The following is a 22,406-nucleotide window of genomic DNA, read 5'->3' on the forward strand; positions in this document are numbered from 1 at the left end:
TTTGAATTATTAGATGAATTGTTAATCCATCACCAATTGACTTAAATCATAACTGGATTTAAGTGTTTTTTCATATTTCATGCACTCAAAAATCAAATGTATCAACCTTTTGAATTTAGTTTTTAGATTTGTTTTAGAATATTGACAAAATAATACTAGACAATTTCATTTTCAGCATGTTTCATGCTGCTCCATACTTTTAGACAGGTATTTCATCACTAGCGAAGTAAGCTTTCTTTCAGCAAACGTATATGTGGCAGCAAACAAATGTATGTGACAGAAAACAAATGTATAGAACAATTTCCTAAACAACCTGTATTATGTACCAGTATTGTTTACCATTTGCATATGATCCACACCGAATTGTGAGTAAGAAATACAGTACAATTTATTCTGTTTGGACCAGCAGGTCTCCCGGTTTACTTACCTTTGCTCTTCACTGTCTGGGTTTCTCTGTTTTCTGCATGGGACATTTTCTCTGTTTTATTTTTATCTAGTTGAGGTATGTTTTCCACTCTTTTTGATTCTGGTTTAGCACTGTTCTCTATCTTCGTGTTCCCTAAATGGGGCATTGTCTTCTTGGACCTTCGTTTGAGTAGCACTCTGACAAAGGAGAACAGAGCCCCTACAGAGCCCAGTGGGATGGTCAGTAGTAAGGCCACCACATCCAGGCTGTAGTATGAGTACCAGGGCATGCTGTAGGCCTCAGTACGGAGGTGGGATGCTCCTTTGTTCCTGATCACATACTCAACCCAGAAGACTGCCCGATCCAGTGGATGCAGAGGCTGGTCTCTGTGTAGGCTGGAAAGTCTCTTCATGTTGCGCTGGTAAGAAGGGTTCTTCAGGATGTCCTGCAACGCCTCCAGGAACTCCCATTCCGTGAGTGTGGCTGCATCCAGCACCTGGGCCGCTCCCTTGGCTTGCAGACGCACTAGGTTGTCCTGCTGGTCAAACAGCAGAGGCAGGCCCAGCACAGGGACACCATGGTAGATGGCCTCATAGACACCATTGGTGCCTCCATGGGCCACGAAGGCGCGGGTCTTTGGGTGGCCCAGGAGATCGTTCTGGGGAAGCCAGTCCAGCAGCAGGGTGTTGTTTCCTAGAGATGACGGTCTTTTTCCCATTAACCTCCATACAACCTTCTGTGGCAGTTGGGCAAAGGCGGCAGCAACAGCCTCAGTCACCTCCTTAGGCAGAGCAGAGATTAGGGTGCCCAGGGACATCACCACCACCCCCTGCTCCCCAGAGCTCTGCATGAAGGCCTCCAGCTCCCCAGGCAGTGGCTTGGCCGGTCGGCACTGGAACCCCCCTATGTAGACCACATTAGGCATAGTGGGCCGTGGGAACTCAAATACAAAGTCCACCCTCATCAGCCACATGTCAGCTGACTGCTGCAAGGATAGCAGGTTAGTCCCTGGGGGGAAATGCTGATCCAGTATGTCACTGTAAATGGGTAGCACCAACAGGCGCTCTTGGAGGAGGTTGATGATGTAATGTATGAGGTTTTGTGTCCTCTGGAGGAGACCCATGTTGTCAGTGAGCCCAGAGCCTGGGACAGGCACATACGAGATAGGAGAGGGGGCTATGGAGAAATGGCCCTCTCCAAAGCTCATCCAGCGCACATTGTAGACCATGGTCAGGTTGAGGTAATGTGCTAAGATGATACCAGCAGGCATGCCGGGGTCCGTGACCATGACATCAAAGCTTGAGTCCTTAAGCTGTGTCATCAGGGCCCAGTCCTCCAGCATAATGGAGAGCATGGTGCAGGTGGAGCTGTGGGCAGCTCTCAGAATGGACACCAGCTCTCTGATCTGGACCAGGCTGCCCATCACCAGGCCTTTCCTGCGTCCCTCCAGGACATTACGCACTGCCTGCTCAAAAAAGCCCAGGTCGAACGTTGTAACCCCCAGCTTTACCGTGACTGAAGTGTAGTGTGGTGAACGCTCCCTGACGAACCAGCTGTCAGCCTGTCGTATCACAGTCACCTGGTGACTACGCCCATGGAGCTCCTTCACCAGCACCTCCATGTTGACCCAGTGGCTGCCGTCTATAGGGAACACCAGGATCCTGCTGCCATGGCAACCAAGGGGCAGTGTGAGGAGGAGCATCAATGGGAGGAGGAGCCAGGCAAAGGTGGCCAGAACCAGAGGTCTCTGCACACGCTCAGACATTTCTCTCACCTTCACAGAAACAAGATCATTGTCATGGGAAACGGAAATGTCAAAAATCTATACAAAATGGTATCCATTTTTATAATAGCAACACAAAAACAAAAATTTATATAAAAGAATGTAATGCATAGAGTCTATATTAATGTACAGTACAATTACAGTAAGCTTGGAATTATATATTTTCCACAAATTAGAATTTACTATATTTTGAATTTGAATTTTGATTGATTCAATTTTTATTCCTGTTCTGTGTGATACTGTCTGATTGAGGCCGGTGATTAATAAGTATTCACCACTACGAGCTCAGAGGAGACGAAATCAATTTATTTTGAATCTCAATGATGTTATTGTCTGACATTAATTTTACTCTGCGTATCAAGACATCTTTAAAATGAGAAAGAGTATTAATCCGACAGGGATTAAAGTAGAGGCTTGATAATATAAGATGTATATTATTGGACTCCATAAAGATAAATAGCAATGTGCCCGTCAGTATTAGGTTGAGTTGATTAGCAAGAAGAGTGTCATTAAGAGTGATTTTGGGGGCTGAGCAGGCCCACAAGCTAAAGAGCTGAGCCATCGAGAATACACTGACTAATAGATTTGATTAACAGAGTATAAAATATGTGCTTTCGTACCTTGAGGAAAGGTGATGCAAGGTATTATGGTCGTGCAACCTCCCTCTCTCTCCTGATACCTCCTCTTGTAGCCGAGGTCCTCTGGTCAAAATGCTCCTTCAGTCCAAACTGAAGCTAGAACGATAAAGATGTAGTGTCCACATAAGCAGAAACTCACATAATGGAGATCAGGAGGAAATACACTAACATGTCAGAAAGTAATCCTAGTGTGTTCCACAGCTCTGGTGGAAGAGGACATGAGGAGAGGGAGTTTGAGTTTGCACAGCTATTGTTCTCCATTTAGAACTACAGTCTAATCCCTCATTGGGAAATAGGCCCTATAAACTGGCGAAACCCTAGATCCCTCTATGAATGTGAGCCCTTTCTCCCCAGCATATTACATGAAAATAGGAATGCTTTCACAAACGTAAGGTTTTGCATAGTGCTTAATAACAATTCCTGCTTTTTTATATATGAAGTAACATTCCAACAGAAGAGAAACACAATATAAATGACTTTATTACATGTCAAGACAATGAGCAGAGGCCATTACCATCAAATAGACCTCAGACTATTAACCATATAAAAACATATTTTCAACAATCTAATTATTTCATTGATTGTGAACATTATAGCAAGATCAGCTATCAGTATGTGATTAGATGAAGCAGCAGAGCTCAGCATTTGGATGGTTGGGTGGAGACAGGGGTGTTCACCATATGGTTAGACATGTCAGGGGGCATCATGAAAGCAGGGTTATAGGCAGGTGGGTCAGAAGTTGTCATTTGTGAATGGCCTGCAATGGCATGTTGGTCAGATGCCATCTTCATATGACCCCTCCGGTCATCTCAGGGGGCCCTCCCATCATACCAGGGGGCATCTCAACCATGCTGGAGGACTGTGGGCTGTTCATGACGTAGCCCTGTTGGGGGACCGTGGGTCGGTTTTGACGTAGCTCTGTTGGTTGGGGGACTGTGGGCCGGTTTTGACGTAGCCCTGTTGGTTGGGGGACTGTGGGCCGGTTATGACGTAGCCCTGTTGGTTGGGGGACTGCCTAAATGACTACAGACCCATAGCACTCACACCCGTAGCCATGAAGTGCTTTGAAAGGCTGGTAATGGCTCACATCAACACCATTATCCCATAAATCCTAGACCCACTCCAATTTGCATACCGCCCAAACATATCCACAGATGATGCAATCTCTTTTGCACTCCACACTGCCCTTTCCCACCTGGACAAAAGGAACACTTATATGAGAATGCTATTCATTGACTACAGCTCAGCATTCAACACCATAGTACCCTCAAAGCTCATCACTAAGCTAAGGATCCTGGGACTAAACACCTCCCTCTGCAACTGAATCCTGGACTTCCTGATGGGCCGCCCCCAGGTAATGAGGGTAGGTAGTAACACATCTGCCATGCTGATCCTCAGCACGGGGGCCCCTCAGGGGTGCGGGCTCAGGCCCCTCCTGTACTCCCTGTTTACTCATGACTGCACGGCCAGGCACGACTCCAACACCATCATTAAGTTTGCAGATGACACAACAGTGGTAGGCCTGATCACCGACAACGTTGAGGCAGCCTATGGGGAGGAGGTCAGAGACCTCACCGTGTGATGCAAGGACAACAACCTTTCCCTCAACGTAATCAAGACAAAGGAGATGATTGTGGATTACAGGAAAAAGAGGACCGAGCACGCCCTCATTCTCATCGACGGGGCTGTAGTGGAGCAGGTTGAGAGCTTCCAGTTGGTCCAAGCACACCAAGACAGTCATGAAGAGGGCACGACAAAACCTATTCCCCCTCAGGAGACTGAATATATTTGGCATGGGTCCTCAGATCCTCAAAATGTTTTACAGCTGCACCATCGAGAGCATCCTGACGGTTTGCATCACTGCCTGGCATGGCAACTGCTCGGCCTCCGACCTCAAGGCACTACAGAGGGTAGTGCATATGGCTCACTAAATCACCAGGGCCAAGCTTCCTGCCATCCAGGACCTCTACACCAGGCGGAAGGCCCTAAAAATATCAGAGGAAGGCCCTAAAAATTGTCAAAGACTCCAGCCGCCCTAGTCATAGACTATTCTCTCTGCTACCGCACGGCAAGCGATACCGGAGCGCCAAGTCTAGGTCCGAGAGGCTTCTAAACAGCTTCTACCCCCAAGCTATAAGACTCCTGAACAGCTAAAGAAATGTCTATCCAGACTATTTGTACTGCCCCCCCCTCTTCTGTGCTGCTGCTACTCTCTGTTATTATCTATGCATAGTCACTTTAAGTAACATTCTATCTTATACTGAACAAAAATTTTAAGGCAGGATGTAAAGTTCCATGTTTCATGAGCTGAGATAAAATATCCCAGAAGTTGTCCATACGCACAAAAAGCTTATTTCTCTCAAATGTTTTACACAAATGTATTTACATCCCTGTTACTGAGCATTTCTCCTATCCCAAGATAATCCATCCACCTGACAGGTGTGGCAAATCAAGAAGCTGATTAAGGCAAAAACGAAAGGAGTGTTGATGTTTACAGTGGATGGGTGAACATATCAAGACTGTTTCAAGGACAGCTTTTTTCCATCTACGTAACATTGCAAAAATCAGAAACTTTCTGTGCAAAAATGATGTAGAAAAATGTATCCATGCTTTTGTTACTGCTAGGTTAGACTACTGCAATGCTCTACTTTCCGGCTACCCGGATAAAGCACTAAATAAACTTCAGTTAGTGATAAATACGGCTGCTAGAATCCTGACTAGAACCCAAAAATTTGATCATATTACTCCAGTGCTAGCCCCCCTACACTGGCTTCTTGCCAAGGCAAGGGATGATTTCAAGGTTTTACTGCTAATCTACAAAGCATTACATAGGCTTGCTCCTACCTATCTCTCTGATTTGGGCCTGCCGTACATACCTACATGTACGCTACGGTCACAAGACGCAGGCCTCCTAATTGTCCCTAGAATTTCTAAGCAAACAGCTGGAGACAGGGCTTTCTCCTATAGAGCTCCATTTTATGGAATGGTCTGCCTACCCATGTGAGAGACGCAGACTTGGTCTCAACCTTTAAGTCTTCACTGAAGACTCATCTCTTCAGTGGGTCATATGATTGAGTGTAGTCTGGCCCAGGAGTGTGAAGGTGAACGGAAAGGCTCTGGAGCAACGAACCGCCCTTGCTGTCTCTGCCTGGCCGGTTCCCCTCTTTCCACTGGGATTCTCTGCCTCTACCCCTATTACAGGGGCTGAGTCACTGGCTTACTGGTGCTCTTTCATGCCGTCCCTAGGAGGGGTGCGTCACTTGAGTGGGTTGAGTCATTGATGTGATCTTCCTGTCTGGGTTGGCGCCCCTCCTTGGGTTGTGCCGTGGCGGAGATCTTTGTGGGCTATACTCGGCCTTGTCTCAGGATGGTAAGTTGGTGGTTGAAGATATCCCTCTAGTGGTGTGGGGGTTGTGCTTTGGCAAAGTGGGTGGGGTTATATCCTTCCTGTTTGGCCCTGTCCGGGGGTATCATTGGATGGGGCCACAGTGTCTCCTGACCCCTCCTGTCTCAGCCTCCAGTATTTATGCTGCAGTAGTTTGTGTCAGGGGGCTAGGGTCAGTTTGTTATATCTGGAGTATTTCTCCTGTCTTATCCGGTGTTCTGTGTAAATTTCAGTATGCTCTCTCTAATTCTCTCTTTCTCGGAGGACCTGAGCCCTGGGACCATGCCTCAGGACTACCTGGCATGATGACTCCTTGCTGTCCCCAGTCCCCCTGGCCGTGCTGCTGCTCCAATTTCAACTGTTCCGCCTGCGGCCATGGAATCCTGACCTGTTCACCGGATGTGCTACCTGTTCCAGACCTGCTTTTTTTCAACTCTCTAGTGACAGCAGGAGTGGTAGAGATACTCTTAATGACCGGCTATGAAAAGCCAACTTACATTTACTACTGAGGTGCTGACTTGCTGCACCCTCGACAACTACTGTGATTATTATTATTTGACCATGCTGGTCATTTATGAACATTTGAACATCTTGGCCATGTTCTGTTATAATCTCCACCCGGCACAGCCAGAAGAGGACTGGCCACCCCTCATAGCCTGGTTCCTCTCTAGGTTTCTTCCTAGGTTTCGGCCTTTCTAGGGAGTTTTTCCTAGCCACCGTCCTTCTACACCTGCATTGCTTGCTGTTTGGGGTTTTAGGCTGGGTTTCTATACAGCACTTTGAGATATCAGCTGATGAATGAAGGGCTATATAAATACATTTGATTGGATATAACATTAATGTCTAGCAACCCTCATTTCAGACAACTTCAGCACCTTATTAGCAACTTTTTAGCTACTTTGCAACTACTTAGCATGTTAGCCAATCCTTCCCTTAACACTAACCCTAACCTGAACCATTTAAGCTAACCTTAATCTTAACCCTAACCATAACTAACCCTAAAACCTAGAGCTAGCTAATGGTAGTGTTTGCCACATAGCTAATGTTAGCCGCAATACATTGGTATTCGTAACATATAGGTTTTGGAAATTCGTAACATATTGTAAATTTTGAAGATTCTTAACATATTGTACGAATTGCAATTTGTGTCATATTTTACGAATTGCATTTCTTAATATATCATATTCATTGTAATTATTAACATATCACACAAAATGTATGATGGACATCCACAAATGACAAATTAGCACAAGCGATATGAAACGTAACATATCATACAACATTTAGTGTCTCAGGTTTACATACAGAATAATACGAAATGCTCTGCGACCACGTTGAGTTACTAAATCTTTTTTTAGTTGGGCCCCCTCTGATTTATTACAGACCTATGCCTGCATTCAGTTCCAGCGCTAACTTCGTGATAACTGACAACTGAATAGAAGTTTCATTGTTTTTGTTTAGGCGATGTTGGAGGTGTGGCTGTGTTGGAGCTGTCAAATCGGTGAGCGGCTTCTCTTGTTGTCATTGTCACGAAAAGAAATAAGGACTCATATCAGCCTAATTAAGGAGTAGATTATAACACACATTCCAGTGTTTGAACTGTATTTCTGTATTTGTATTATGGCAGCTTCCTGATTTGACAACTCCAAATAAAACTATGACACTGCTATGCAGTTGTTGGTGGTCGCAGATTTGGGCAGAACTGATTGAATCTAGACATTAAACTCACAAAATGCTGCCAGGAAAGTACAGTGTAACACAATTGTGGCCTACTGTTGTTTCCTCATTAACATTCCACCTTTAACCCTGTAAAGATATTACCAAATGTTCTGTAAAATAACTACAACCATTTTACCCATGTCACACACAATTATCTATTCTCTATTTATAGTACTTGTATTATTGAGAAATAATATTTTCATTAAGAAATATTGGCTATATACAGTGCCGTGCAAAAGTATTCACCCCCTTGGGGATTTTCCTATTTTTCCTATTTTTATTTGGATTTCATGTAATGGACGTACACAAAATAGTCCAAATTGGTGAAGTGAAATGAAAAAAAAGACCTTGTTTCAAAAAATTAAAACAAATTAAAAACAGAAAAGTGGTGCGTGCATATGTATTCACCTCCTTTGCTATGAAGCCCCTAAATAAGATCTGGTGCAACCAATTAACTTCAGAAGTTACATAATTAGTTAAATAAAGTCCACCTGTGTGCAATATAAGTGTCACATGATCTGTCACATGATCTCAGTGTATATATACACCTCTTCTGAAAGGCCTCAGAGTCTGCAACACCACTAAGCAAGGGGCACCGCTAAGCAAGGGGCACCACCAAGGAAACGGCACCATGAAGACCAAGGAGCACTCCAAACAGGTCAAGGACAAAGTTGTGGAGAGGTATAGATCAGGGTTGGGTTATAAAAATATCCAAAACTTTGAACATCCCACTGAGCACAGTTAAATCCATTACTAAAAAGTGGAAAGAATATGGCACCACAACAAACCTGCCAAGAGAGGGCCGCTCACCAAAACTCACGGACCAGGCAAGGAGGGCATTAATCAGAGAGGCAACAAAGAGACCAAAGATAACCCAGAAGGAGCTACAAAGCTCCACAGCGGAGATTGGAGTATCTATCCATAGGACAACTTTGAGCCGTACACTCCACAGAGCTGGGCTTTACAGAAGAGTGGACAGAAAAAAAAACATTGCTTAAAGAAAACAATAAGCAAACACAGTTGGTGTTTGCCAAAAGGCATGTGGGAGACTCCCCAAACATATGGAAGAATGAACTCTGGTCAGATGAGAGTAAAATTGAGCTTTTTGGCCGTCAAGGAAAACTCTATGTCGGGCACAAACCCAACACCTCCCATCACCCTGAGAACACCATCCCCACAGTGAAGCATGGTGGTGGCAGCATCATGTTGTGGGGATGTTTTTCATCAGCAGGGACTGGGAAACTGGTCAGGATTTAAGGAATGATGGATGGTGCTAAATACAGGGAAACTCTTGAGGGAAACCTGTTTTAGTCTTCCAGAGAATTGAGACTTGCCTGGAGGTTCACCTTCCAGCAGGTCAATGACCCTAAGCATACTGCTAAAGCAACACTCGAGTGGTTTAAGGGGAAACATTTAAATGTCTTGGAATGGCCTATTCAAAACCCAGACCTCAATCCAATTGAGAATCTGAGGTATGACTTAAAGATTGCTGTACACCAGCGGATCCCATCCAACTTGAAGGAGCTGGAGCAGTTTAGCCTTGAAGAATGGGCAAAAATCCCAGTGGGTAGATGTGCCAAGTTTATAGAGATATACCCCAAGAGACTTGTAGCTGTAATTGCTGCAAAAAGTGGTTCTACAAAGTATTGACTTTGGGGGGGGTGAATAGTTATGCACGCTCAAGTTCTCTGTTTTTTGTCTTGTATGTTTCACAACAAAAAATATTTTGCATCTTCAAAGTGGTAGGCATGTTGTGTAAATACAATTATACAAAAGAATCTATTTTAATTCCAGGTTGTAAGGCGACAAAATAGGAAAAATGCCAAGGGGGTGAATACTTTCGCATGCCACTGTAGATCCAAACCTGATCTCTTTGTATTATTTTTGTATTTTATTTAACCAGGTAAGAACAAATTCTTATTTTACAATGACGGCCTACCCCGACCAAACCCTCCCCTAACCCGAACGAGGCTGGGCCAATTGTGCGCCGCCCTATAGGACTCCCTATCACGGCCAGTTGTGATACAGCCTGGGATCGAACCAGGGTCTGTAGTGACACCTCTAGAACTGATATGCAGTGCCTTAGACCACAGTGCTTTAAACCACTGCGTCACTCGGGAGACCACATTTTACCTGTCCACCCTTTTCGAATTCTGAGAGTGATTGACAGAAGGGGACTTGGACTTAATCATGAAGCACAATAAATATGTCTGGAATGTCTGCAGGTATGCAGGCTACTTAAAGTCAAACTGACAGCATTTTAGCAACATTAACTCTCATTAAAATCAGTTCATATACACCCCCAGGAAGAATATGACATGTTTTTTAAAAACATTTTCTGACAAGCAGCACTTACATATGGTCATTTTCATAGAATGTTTGGGAATGACGTATAGTAAGGCATTAGTGAAAATTCTATAGCAATATAGAGTGGGAAAGAAGCCGTGCATTTAGGCAATTAATAGACACTGCAGTAAATAAAATCTCTGTCTTGTCCAGGATTGGAATCTGCGCAGACCACTGCGCCATAGCCAATCAGAGCTAAAAATAGGCCTATATGCAAATAAACCATTTTCCACAACTGCCTGCCATCGTTCAGTTTGAACTGGACTGTGTGTTTACAGGCAGTATCAACAGCATGAATTTAGATCATCAGAACGCATTTGCCAAAAGCCACAAAATACATGAATGGATTTCTGCAAATATGTGACAGACTGGCTCAATTAGGTCTTGTGCAGCAAAATTTGAAATTGTGTTTTTTACATTGGATAAAAATAGACTCAGCTAGAAAATTGTATATTATACACTACACTTGAGGACCAATGGGAAATTAATTCTACTTTGAAAGTTGATCAACTTCTAACCCCACTTTTGAGAAAACGGCCCTTGAATGTTTTGGTACACCTATGGGAGAGCTCTTGTTTGTCTTCACCCATTCAGCATTGTTCACACCCTCTTAAACCAGCCTCACCCATCTCTACAGGGATTCACATGTGACACCATGTGCTAAACAGTGAGTACCGTCGTGTACTAAACATCCAAAGATTTTAAGAGTAAAGGGTCATTTATACTACGTCTATCAACATGTCTGTATACAGTTGTCTAAGTGACATCATGAACATTCTATTGTCGTCCCGTCACACCAGCCTTTGCTTTGGCTCTCCCTTCTGTCCAGCTCAGGCATTCGGCGTCGCTGGCCTTCTAGCTGCTGCCGAACCTACAGCTGGCAAATGCCCTTCACTCATCAACCCCCGGACTTGTCTCGTCATCATTACACACACCTGGTTCCAATCCCCACTCTATCACTGTATATACTGTATACTCCCTCTGCCATTTGTCTTTGTCGGCCATTGTAAAATGTTACTTGTTTTCCTGAGAGGAATCTATCTTTTCTATTTCCTGAGAACTTTATATTTTGCACTTTGGGTTCGCCCTGTGCCTTTTTGTTTATGAAGATATATTTTGAGCACAACAGCGTTTGATTTTCCATGGTTCTTAAATAAATTCAGTAGCTCTAAACCTGCAACTGCCTCCTGCCTACTCCTCTCTACACCAGTGACACGTCCGACATTGAACTTGCTATGAAAAGTGATATACACAAAAACATGCATTACACCAGCAACCTGGTGGTCCAAAATAACTGGTGTATTACAACACCAGTAAACCCAACTGTTTAGAATGTCATTGCAGCAAACCAGGCAACTAAAAGCAAATTCTAAACAATGTTTTGGTTCGTTTCTAGCTTGTTAGCTAGCAACTTTACCTTAGCTTACTAACCCGTTCAAATAATGACCATACCATATAGCAGACAACATCTTAACTTTAGCTAATTGGTATTCATTATTACAGCAAAATAAACTCACAACAAGATCATTATTTACAAGTTAATGGTAAGCTAATTACAGAAAATAGCTTATGGTTGTGAGTTTGACAAAATAAAAGCAGGGCATTCTACTGGAGAACTTTAGAACTTGGACACTGTCTCGTTAGTCTAAAGTTATATCCTAATTAGACTTTGGTGCAGGTCATGTGATTCTTCACATTACTGTCTCTGGTAAACACACACTATATACGCTGATACGGTGTGCGAGTTCATTAGAACGTGCGTTGAAGATGTCGTTCCCATAGCAACGATTAAAACATTCCCTAACCAGAAACCGTGGATTGATGGCAGCATTCGTGTGAAACTGAAGGCACGAACCACTGCTTTTAATCAGGGCAAGGTGTCTGGTAACATGACTGAATACAAACAGTGCAGCTATTCCCTCCGCAAGGCTATCAAACAAGCTAAGCGCCAGTACAGAGACAAAGTAGAATCTCAATTCAACGGCTCAGACACAAGAGGTATGTGGCAGGGTCTACAGTCAATCACGGACTACAGGAAGAAACCCAGCCCAGTCACGGACCAGGATGTCTTGCTCCCAGGCAGACTAAATAACTTTTTGCCCGCTTTGAGGACAATACAGTGCCACTGACACGGCCTGCAACGGAATCATGCGGTCTCTCCTTCACTGCAGCCGAAGTGAGTAAGACATTTAAACGTGTTAACCCTCGCAAGGCTGCAGGCCCAGACGGCATCCCCAGCCGCGCCCTCAGAGCATGCGCAGACCAGCTGGCCGGTGTGTTTACGGACATATTCAACCAATCCCTATACCAGTCTGCTGTTCCCACATGCTTCAAGAGGGCCACCATTGTTCCTGTTCCCAAGAAAGCTAAGCTAACTGAGCTAAACGACTACCGCCCCGTAGCACTCACATCCGTCATCATGAAGTGCTTTGAGAGACTAGTCAAGGACCATATCACCTCCACCCTACCTGACACCCTTGACCCACTCCAATTTGCTTACCGCCCAAATAGGTCCACAGACGATGCAATCTCAACCACACTGCACACTGCCCTAACCCATCTGGACAAGAGGAATACCTATGTGAGAATGCTGTTCATCGACTACAGCTCGGCATTCAACACCATAGTACCCTCCAAGCTCGTCATCAAGCTCGAGACCCTGGGTCTCGACCCCGCCCTGTGCAACTGGGTACTGGACTTCCTGACGGGCCGCCCCCAGGTGGTGAGGGTAGGCAACAACATCTCCTCCCCGCTGATCCTCAACACTGGGGCCCCACAAGGGTGCGTTCTGAGCCCTCTCCTGTACTCCCTGTTCACCCACGACTGCGTGGCCACGCACGCCTCCAACTCAATCATCAAGTTTGCGGACGACACAACAGTGGTAGGCTTGATTACCAACAACGACGAGACGGCCTACAGGGAGGAGGTGAGGGTGTCGGAGTGTGGTGTGTGGTGTGTGGTGTCAGGTGTGTGGTCACGGAGTGTGGTGTCAGGAAAATAACCTCACACTCAACGTCAACAAAACTAAGGAGATGATTGTGGACTTCAGGAAACAGCAGAGGGAACACCCCCCCATCCACATCGATGGAACAGTAGTGGAGAGGGTAGCAAGTTTTAAGTTCCTCGGCATACACATCACAGACAAACTGAATTGATCCACTCACACAGACAGCATCGTGAGGAAGGCGCAGCAGCGCCTCTTCAACCTCAGGAGGCTGAAGAAATTCGGCTTGTCACCAAAAGCACTCACAAACTTCTACAGATGCACAATCGAGAGCATCCTGGCGGGCTGTATCACCGCCTGGTATGGCAACTGCACCGCCCTCAACCGTAAGGCTCTCCAGAGGGTAGTGAGGTCTGCACAACGCATCACCGGGGGCAAACTACCTGCCCTCCAGGACACCTACACCACCCGATGCTACAGGAAGGCCATAAAGATCATCAAGGACATCAACCACCCGAGCCACTGCCTGTTCACCCCGCTGTCATCCAGAAGGCGAGGTCAGTACAGGTGCATCAAAGCTGGGACCGAGAGACTGAAAAACAGCTTCTATCTCAAGGCCATCAGACTGTTAAACAGCCACCACTAACATTGAGTGGCTACTGCCAACACACTGTCAATGACACTGACTCTACTCCAGCCACTTTAATCATGGGAATTGATGGGAAATGATGTAAATATATCACTAGCCACTTTAAACAATGCTACCTTATATAATGTTACTTACCCTACATTGTTCATCTCATATGCATACGTTGATACTGTACTCTATATCATCGACTGCATCCTTATGTAATATATGTATCACTAGCCACTTTAACTATGCCACTTGGTTTACATACTTATCTCATATGTATATACTGTACTCGATATCATCTACTGTATCTTGCCTATGCTGCTCTGTACCATCACTCATTCATATATCCTTATGTACATATTCTTTATCCCCTTACACTGTGTATAAGACAGTAGTTTTTTTTGGAATTGTTAGTTAGATTACTTGCTCGTTATTACTGCATTGTCGGAACTAGAAGCACAAGCATTTCGCTACACTCGCATTAACATCTGCTAACCATGTGTATGTGACAAATAAAATTTGATTTGATTTGATTTGACTATATCAAATAAAATCAACACTTATTTGTCACATGCACAGGATACAGAAGGTGTAAACGGTACAGTGAAATGGTTACTTGCATAGTGGAGTCTTTTGTTTAGATATCTAGCTAGCTAGACAATGAACCATAATCCCAACTTGTAACGTTACTACCCTGCATGAGTCTACAGGTAACTAAAGCTAACCACCAACTAGGTACATTGTTAGCTAGCTAGCTAACATTAGGCTATAACTAGCAATGCAAAAAGCTCTGAGATACGAATAATATTACTACACAGATCATACACGTTAGCTAACGAGCCAGTCAGTCAGCTAACGTTAGCTAGCTAGCTAACAGAACGCTTTAACTTGCAATAAAAACAACTTTCTGACCAAATTAGAAACATATAATATCTGAAAATATAGCTAGCTAGACTCTCTTACCCATGTATATGTATGAATGCTTCTTCCTCTCTGTCATGGATACCATGTTTTCCCTTAGTTTGAAGATGTAATTCTGTGATCTCTTTTCGACTCCCTCCGCATTTGCAGTCAAACACTGCGCTGTAAACAGGACACATGAAAGCAGTGCAATTGAAGTTCAATTCACCGATGCAAGCGCATCAGGCTGTAATTTCATAAGGTAGATGACTAAACTATTGACTCATTTATATTCGCTTGTGGGTCCTATTCGGCCCGCGGGCCTTGTGTTTGACACGTGTGCTATACTGTTATCCACGTTATGACTAACTTGTGATCATTGCCCTTGCTATGTATTGGCATACCCATCCTTAGTTACAGTCGTCCGTTTTAGTTAAAAATATTTTGTCTTTGAAACTGAAACAGTACATCCCGAATGGCTGGATGCAGCAAACAAGGTACCAGGCCAGCTGTTAATTAACAATCCTAAAATGGCACACCCTGATCTGTTTCACCTGTCTTGTGCTTGTCTCTACCCCTCAATGTACACAATGTGCAATGTACACATATTTAAAACCTTATAAAATTGGTTTTGATGCAAAAACTGGAAATTGTATATTTTCCACTGATACTATGATTGTCTGTTTGTTTAATATTTGCAACGTAGTTAAAGTGCTGTCAATCCCACTTTCATAGAGGCACACAAAACCTGCAAAACCTGAATGCTGAGGGATTTTTTCCGGGATAGAGAAAGCAAACTGGTGGCAAAAAGGGGGCGGTGTGAAAAGGAGCAACAATGGGAGGAGGAGCCAGACAAAGATGGGCAGGATCTCTCTGCACAAGCTCAGACATTTCTCCCCTCCACACAAGAGCATTGTCATGGGAAATGGAAATCATCTACACAAATAGAATCCATTTTTATAATAGCAACAAACAAAAAATGATGAATATAATAAATGCATGTAATGCATAGAGTTTAGATTCAAATACAGTACCATGACAGTATGGTAGATTCAAAATATACATTTGAAAGGTTGGAATGAGTTGTAACCAAACTTTAAACTTTTTATATAATTCCCACAAATGAGAATATACTTTCTGTATTTGCAATTTTATGATTTGATTTTTCTTGCTGAGCTGTTTAATAGTCTTATACTATCTAGCTTCTACTTTGCTCTGTCTGATTTGTACTCTTTCTTATTTTAAAGAGGGCATGAGATGCAGAGTAAAATGAATGTCAGACAGATATCATATAAATTATATTGGATTAAAAATATGAGAACTTGTCTGAGTTTGTAATGGCTAATATTCAGTCCTCTCCGGCCTCAAAGTATGTATTTTGTATAGTCTATCAAAATGTACATTATCAGACTACATATATAAATAGCCTAATACTGACTTGCATATTTCTATGAGTTGACTAGCAAGAAGAGCATCGTTAACATACATTTTGGGGGCTGGGAAGGCCTACAAACTGAAGAGTTGCGCCATCCAGAATAGACTGAATATTATATTTGATAAACAGAGTATAAAAATCAGAGATTTCATATCTTGAAGGGTGATACAAGGTATTATGGTCGTTCTCTCACTAACTCCCTCTCTCGTCTGATACCTCCTCTTATAGACAAGGTCTTCTGGTCAAAGAGCCGCTTCATTTCAAACTGAGTGAGAAAGAAGTGGTATCCACATAAATACATCACATAATGGAGATCGGGAGGAAATACACTAACATGTCAGAAAGTAATCCTAGTGTGTTCCACAGCTCTGGTGGGAGAGGACATGGAGAGGGAGTTTGAGTTTGCACAGCTATTGTTCTCCAATTAGAACTACGGTCTAATAATCCCTCAATGGGAAATAGCCCCTATAAACTGGCAAAACCCTAGATCCTTCTCCGAGTGTGTGAGCAATTCCTCGCCAGCTAATTAGATGAAAATAGTTTCACCAATGTGAGATTTTGCAAAGTACAATTCCTGCCTCTAAATGTTCATGTAAACATCTCTCACTGTTTCTCATTGTCTACAGGATCAATTTGCATGAAAAAGTTGTCAGTCTTTTCTAATATATGAAGTAACATTCCAATAGAAGAGAAACACAATATAAATGACTTTATTACATGTCAAGACAATGAGCAGAGGCCATTACCATCAAATAGACCTCAGACTATTAACCGTATAAAAACATTTTCATAAATCAAATGAATTCACTGACTGAACATTACAGCAATGTCAGCTATCAGAAAGTGATTCGATGAAGCAGCAGAGCTCAGCATTTGGATGGTTGGGTGGAGACAGTGGTGTTCACCATATGGTTAGACATATCAGGGGGCATCATGAAAGCAGGGTTATAGGCATTAGGAGCAGAAGCCATCATTTGAGAAGTGCCTGCCATGGCATGTTGGTCAGATGCCATCTTAATTTGAGCCCCTCCGGCAATGCCAGGGGGGCCTGCCATCATATCAGGATGCTTCTCAACCATGGTGGAGGACTGTGGGCTGGTCATGATGTAGCCCTGTTGGTTTGGGAACTGTGGGCTGGTCATGATGTAGCCCTGTGGGTTGGTCATGATGTAGCCCTGTGGGTTGGGGGACTGTGGGCTGGTCATGGTGTAGCTCTGTTGATTGGTTATGTAGGACACGTTTGAGTTGGTCATGGTTTGAGGCTGCACTTGGATGGCCACAGGCTGGATGGTTGTGAAAGTGCAGCTCTTCTTGTGGTCTTTGATCTCCCTGGCCATCTGACACCATGAGCACCAGACACAGAAGCAGGATGCCATGATATCCTCACAGAGGCTTTGCTATGGACCCACACAGACACTTGTTTCACACTATTACACACGCAAGTTAACAGAACATATATAATACCCCTATCGCAACATACACTACCGTTTGGCTTCACTTATAAATGTCTTTGTTTTTGAATGAAGGGCATTTTTTTTTGTCCATTAAAATAACAAATTGATCAGAAATACAACATAGTATTATGACAATTGTAGCTGGAAACAGATTTACAATGGAATATCGACATAGGCGTACAGAGGCCCATTATCAGCAACCATCACTCCTGTGTTCCAATGGCACATGGTCTTAGCTAATCCAAGTTTTTCAATTTACACGGTGAATTGATCAGAAAACTATTTTGCAATCATGTTAGCACAGCTGAAACCTGTTCTGATTAAAGAAGCAATAAAACAGGCCTTCTTTAGACTAGTTGAGTAACTGTAGAATTAGCATTTGTGTGTTCGATTACAGGCTCAAAATGGCCAGAAACAAAGTACTTTCTTCTGAAACTCGTCAGTCTATTCTTGTTTTGAGAAATGAAGGCTATTCCATGCGAGAAATTGCCAAGAAACTGAAGATCTCGTACTACACTGTGTACTACTCCCTTCACAGAACAGTGCAAACTGTCTCTAACCAGAATAGAAAGAGTGGGAGGCCCCAGTGCACAACTGAGCAAGAGGACAACTACATTAGGATGTATAGTTTCAGAAACAGACGCCTCACAAGTCCTCAATTGGCTGCTTCATTAAATAGCACTTGTAAAACACCAGTCTCAACAGTGAAGAGGCGATTCCGGGATGCTGGCCGTCTAGGCAGAGTTCCTCTGTTCGTTGTCTGTGCTCTTTTGCCCATTTTCATCTTTTCTTTTTATTGGCCAGTCTGAGATATGTCTTTTTCTTTGCAACTCTGCCTAGAAGGCCAGCATCTCGGAGTCGCCTCCTCACTGTTGACGTTGAGACGGGTATTTTGTGGGTACTATTTAATGAAGCTGCCAGTTGAGGACTTGTAAGGAGTCTGTTTCTCATACTAGACACTGATGTACTTGTCCTCTTGCTCAGTTGTTCACCGGGGCCTCCCACGCCTCTTTCTATTCTGGTTAGAGACAGTTTGCACTGTTCTGTGAAGGGAGTAGCACCCACTGTTGTACGAGATCTTCAGTTTCTTGGAAATTTCGCTCATGGAAGAGCCTTCATTTCTCAGAACAAGAATAGAGTAGTTTCTGGACATTTTGAGCCTGTAATCGTAACCAAATGCTGACGCTCCAGATACTCAACTAGTGTAAAGAAGGACAGTTTTATTGCTTCTTTAATCAGAACAGTTTTCAGCTGTGCTAACAATTGCAAAAGGGTTTTCTAATGATCAATTAGCCTTTTCAAATTATAAACTTGGATTAGCTAACACAACGTGCCGTTGGAACACAGGAGCGATGGTTGCTGATAATGGGCCTCTGTACACCTACGTAGATATTACATTAAAAATCTGCTGTTTCCAGCTACAATAGTCACTTACAACATTAACAATGTCTACACAGTATTTCTGATCAATTTTATATTATTTTAATGGACAGAAATCTGCTTTTCTTTCAAAAACAAGGATATTTTTAAGTGACCCCAAACATTTGAACGGTAGTGTATGCATCTGCAAAAACATTTATGCAATGTTTGTATGTAATGGGAACCATCACCTGAATGCCATATTTGTGGCGTACAGCAACCCGCATGGACAGACTTGCGGGTGGCACTATGATGGGCACCCCAAAAGCAACCATGCAAGCAGGGCCAATGATGTCCACTAATGGCAGACAGGTACTCTCTCCAAACTCTCCCGTGGTGGAGCAGGCTAAGCAAGGACAGCACCAGAAACCATAACAACCTGCACACAGACATAATATCTTATCAACAGAAAGAGCAACAATACAACTTTTAAAGGTGGTGGCAATATTTTAAGACAGAATACCCTGAGTTTAGGGGCGGATGGGATAAGTTGTCCCATGGATACTCACAGGAATTCATGTCTTGACAGCAGTCAAAAAGGCCAGTGTTCCAGCCCTTCATAGCAGGTGCTGCCACCTGTTGGTGGACTATGATGTTTGCTGCCATGGTGATCAGACCTGTCTCCAGACATAATGAGAAGGAAGATTTGACTTCACCCAACTTGGGGCAAAATGTTGCATCCAATATGCATTTTGAGTTTACCAAAAAACAGAGTCAATGAGACAAGTTGGGAAACATCAAGTGATAGACAGACGGCTTTTGTTAAATTAGGGTTGTGCGTTAACTGTTTCAAGTATGATCCAATTATTGGACTAGAGAGTGGTTTCTTTCAAATCTATCTTGACTAACCAAAGACCAGATAAACAAGCTTACTAATGATGAAAACAAATCCATGTTTTGCTATATGCATGATATTTTAACCTCTGAAAATATGTTAAGTGTAAACATGTAGTTGACAAGTACATTTAATAAAATGAAGTACTTGCTGAAAGGCACACTGGGAAATATGTTAATGAGAACAAATGTATCTTAAGCCAACATGGTATTTTATGTTGTGGGTCTCAGGAAACTAAAAGTGTTAAGTGATCAAAGCAACCATTTGTGTTTGCAAAGGCAAACTTTAATATGTAATAAGTTCACACAAATCAAAAAGGCTGTGGTTCTAGTAACTAAAACATTTGTTGGGCCACCTGATTTATTTAAACATTTTTTTACAGACCTAGGCCTAGATTAAAATCAGTTCCAGCGCTAACCAATGATAACCGACAACTGCAACGCAGTTACATTGTTTAGGCGATGTTGGAGGTGAGCTGCCACACCCGTCCTTAAATCCCACCCATGTTTGAAGTTCAGAACGAGAAATTGTAGGCTATATTGACACAATGACACTAATACTGAAAATCATTATTTGAAATAATAAGGATTCATATCAGGCTAATCGAGGTGTAGATTACAACACTCAAGGCTTCTTGCTGATTTGGCAGCTCCAACGTAGTTACACCTCCAACATTGGCTAAATAAAACAATGAAATTGTTCTGTAGTTATTGATTATCATTGGTTGAGACAGAAAGATTTAATCTAGCCATTAAATTCATCAAAATCATGCCACGAATGTACAGCATGACACAGTAGTGATTTACTGATGGTTCCTCATTCACATTCTGACTAACCCTGTAAAGATATTATTGACTGTTCTGTAAAATAACTACACCCTTTAAAAAAATATATATAATTTCACACTATCATCTATTATCATCAACATCTATTACTTAAAGTTCTCAGAGAAAAGACATTTAAAAAAAACAGATGTATATAGCCTTTCTTACCTTTCCACTCTTCTCAAATGCTTAGAGAGAGAATGACAGGAGGTGACGTGGACATAATCATGAAGCACAATAAAAATGTCTGGAATGTCTGCAGGTATGCAAGTTACTTAAAGTGAAACGGACAGCATTTTAGCAACAGTAACTCTTCTTAAAATATGGTCATATACACCCCCAGTGTAACGGCAGATTTCCTCTTTGTCAGAAGAGGAGTAAGGATCGGACCAAGATGCAGCGTGGTAAGTGTCCATAACTTTAATCAAAGAAAGCACTGAATACAAAAATAACAGAAGAAACAAAACAGTACCGTGTGGCGACAAACACTGACACGGAAACAAACACCCACAAACCAACAGTGAAACCCAGGCTACCTAAGTATGATTCTCAATCAGAGACAACTAACGACACCTGCCTCTGATTGAGAACCATACTAGGCCGAAACAGAAACCAAACATAGAAAAACAAACATAGACTGCCCACCCCAACTCACGCCCTGACCATACTAAATAAAGACAAAACAAAGGAAATAAAGGTCAGAACGTGACAACCAGGAAGAATATGACACTTTTTTTTGGACACTTGGGAACAGTCCTTTTCAGGTTTTCATAAATTCATAGAATGTTTGAAATGACAAATATGTCATGACTGTCCTGTGAGGATCACAATGGGTCAGATCAGCTTGGCAATGGTTGACAATACCCAGACCTTCTCTCACCCACAGAAGAGGGGAGGAGGGACCTGGGACGGTTAAACAGTTCACACCCTGTTGTAAATTACAGAAGGGGGCTCTTTCTCCCCCTCCAATAAAATCCACAAAGGAATGTGCTTTGTTAACAGACTTTTTGCCGCTGAAACTCTAACACATTCAAAAAGCGAAAACTGGAACAATATTTCTAACATAAGAACGTGAGGAATGGTCAGAGATGATCTGTAGAAAATGAATGTCAAACAGGTTTGAATTATGTGATGACATTTAAAAGGTTGTAGAGGAAATACTGGAACTTGAAAAGTATTTACACTACAGGTATGAAGTCTCCATCCTTAACGTTGTATATTAAATATAAAAAATGATAGAAGTATTTTTGTTAAGATATGAATGTGGTTTTATGAGGTATAAGAGAATCTACAGTTGAAGTAGGAAGTTTACATACACTTACGTTGGAGTAATCAAAACTCGTTTTTCAACCACTCCACAAATGTTTTGTTAACAAACTTTAGTTTTGTGGTTAGGCCATCTACTTTCTACTTTTTTTCTACTTTTTTGTGGTTAGGCCATCTACATCTACTTAAGTAATTTTTCCAACAATTCTTTACAGACAGATTATTTAACTTATAACTCACTGTAATACAATTCCAGTAAGTCAGAAGTTTACATACACTAAGTTGACTGTGCCTTTAAACAGCTTGGACAATTCCAGAAAATTATGTCATGGCTTTAGAAGCATCTGCTAGGCCAATAGACATCATTTGAGTCAATTGGAGGTGTACCTGTGGATGTATTTCAAGGCTTACCTTCAAA

The 22,406-nt window shown here is 42.7% G+C and overlaps 2 protein-coding genes across 2 annotated transcripts; both read right to left on the reverse strand.

Annotated features, from left to right (window-relative positions):
- Window positions 1-58: 58 nt before the first annotated feature.
- Window positions 59-2,169, reverse strand: ugt5g2 (UDP glucuronosyltransferase 5 family, polypeptide G2). Its single transcript, XM_042311435.1, has one exon. It carries the CDS (start codon window positions 2,106-2,108, stop codon window positions 420-422), a length of 1,689 nt encoding a protein of 562 aa, XP_042167369.1. The 5' UTR covers window positions 2,109-2,169; the 3' UTR covers window positions 59-419.
- A 14,715-nt stretch (window positions 2,170-16,884) lies between these two features.
- Window positions 16,885-21,051, reverse strand: LOC112231113. The gene is made up of 4 exons (XM_024397678.2): window positions 20,891-21,051; window positions 19,573-19,680; window positions 19,255-19,442; window positions 16,885-17,587 (listed from the first exon to the last, which is right to left on the reverse strand). Exons 2-4 carry the CDS (start codon window positions 19,667-19,669, stop codon window positions 17,057-17,059), a joined length of 816 nt encoding a protein of 271 aa, XP_024253446.1. The 5' UTR covers window positions 19,670-19,680; window positions 20,891-21,051; the 3' UTR covers window positions 16,885-17,056.
- Window positions 21,052-22,406: the final 1,355 nt, after the last annotated feature.

The sequence above is a fragment of the Oncorhynchus tshawytscha genome, linkage group LG33 (assembly GCF_018296145.1).
Source record: "Oncorhynchus tshawytscha isolate Ot180627B linkage group LG33, Otsh_v2.0, whole genome shotgun sequence".
In the NCBI taxonomy this organism is placed as follows: domain Eukaryota; kingdom Metazoa; phylum Chordata; class Actinopteri; order Salmoniformes; family Salmonidae; genus Oncorhynchus; species Oncorhynchus tshawytscha.

What these genes read in the sequence shown, in the direction of transcription:
- ugt5g2 (XM_042311435.1), bottom strand. Translation starts at nt 2,108, where the DNA reads ATGCTCCTCCTCACACTGCCCCTTGGTTGCCATGGCAGCAGGATCCTG.
- LOC112231113 (XM_024397678.2), bottom strand. Translation starts at nt 19,669, where the DNA reads ATGGCAGCAAACATCATAGTCCACCAACAGGTGGCAGCACCTGCTATG. An exon ending in CTGTCAAGACATGAATTCCT is followed by an intron (nt 19,443 to 19,572) that starts GTGAGTATCCAT and finishes GTCTGTGTGCAG; the next exon opens with GTTGTTATGGTTTCTGGTGC. An exon ending in GCCACAAATATGGCATTCAG is followed by an intron (nt 17,588 to 19,254) that starts GTGATGGTTCCC and finishes GTGGGTCCATAG; the next exon opens with CAAAGCCTCTGTGAGGATAT.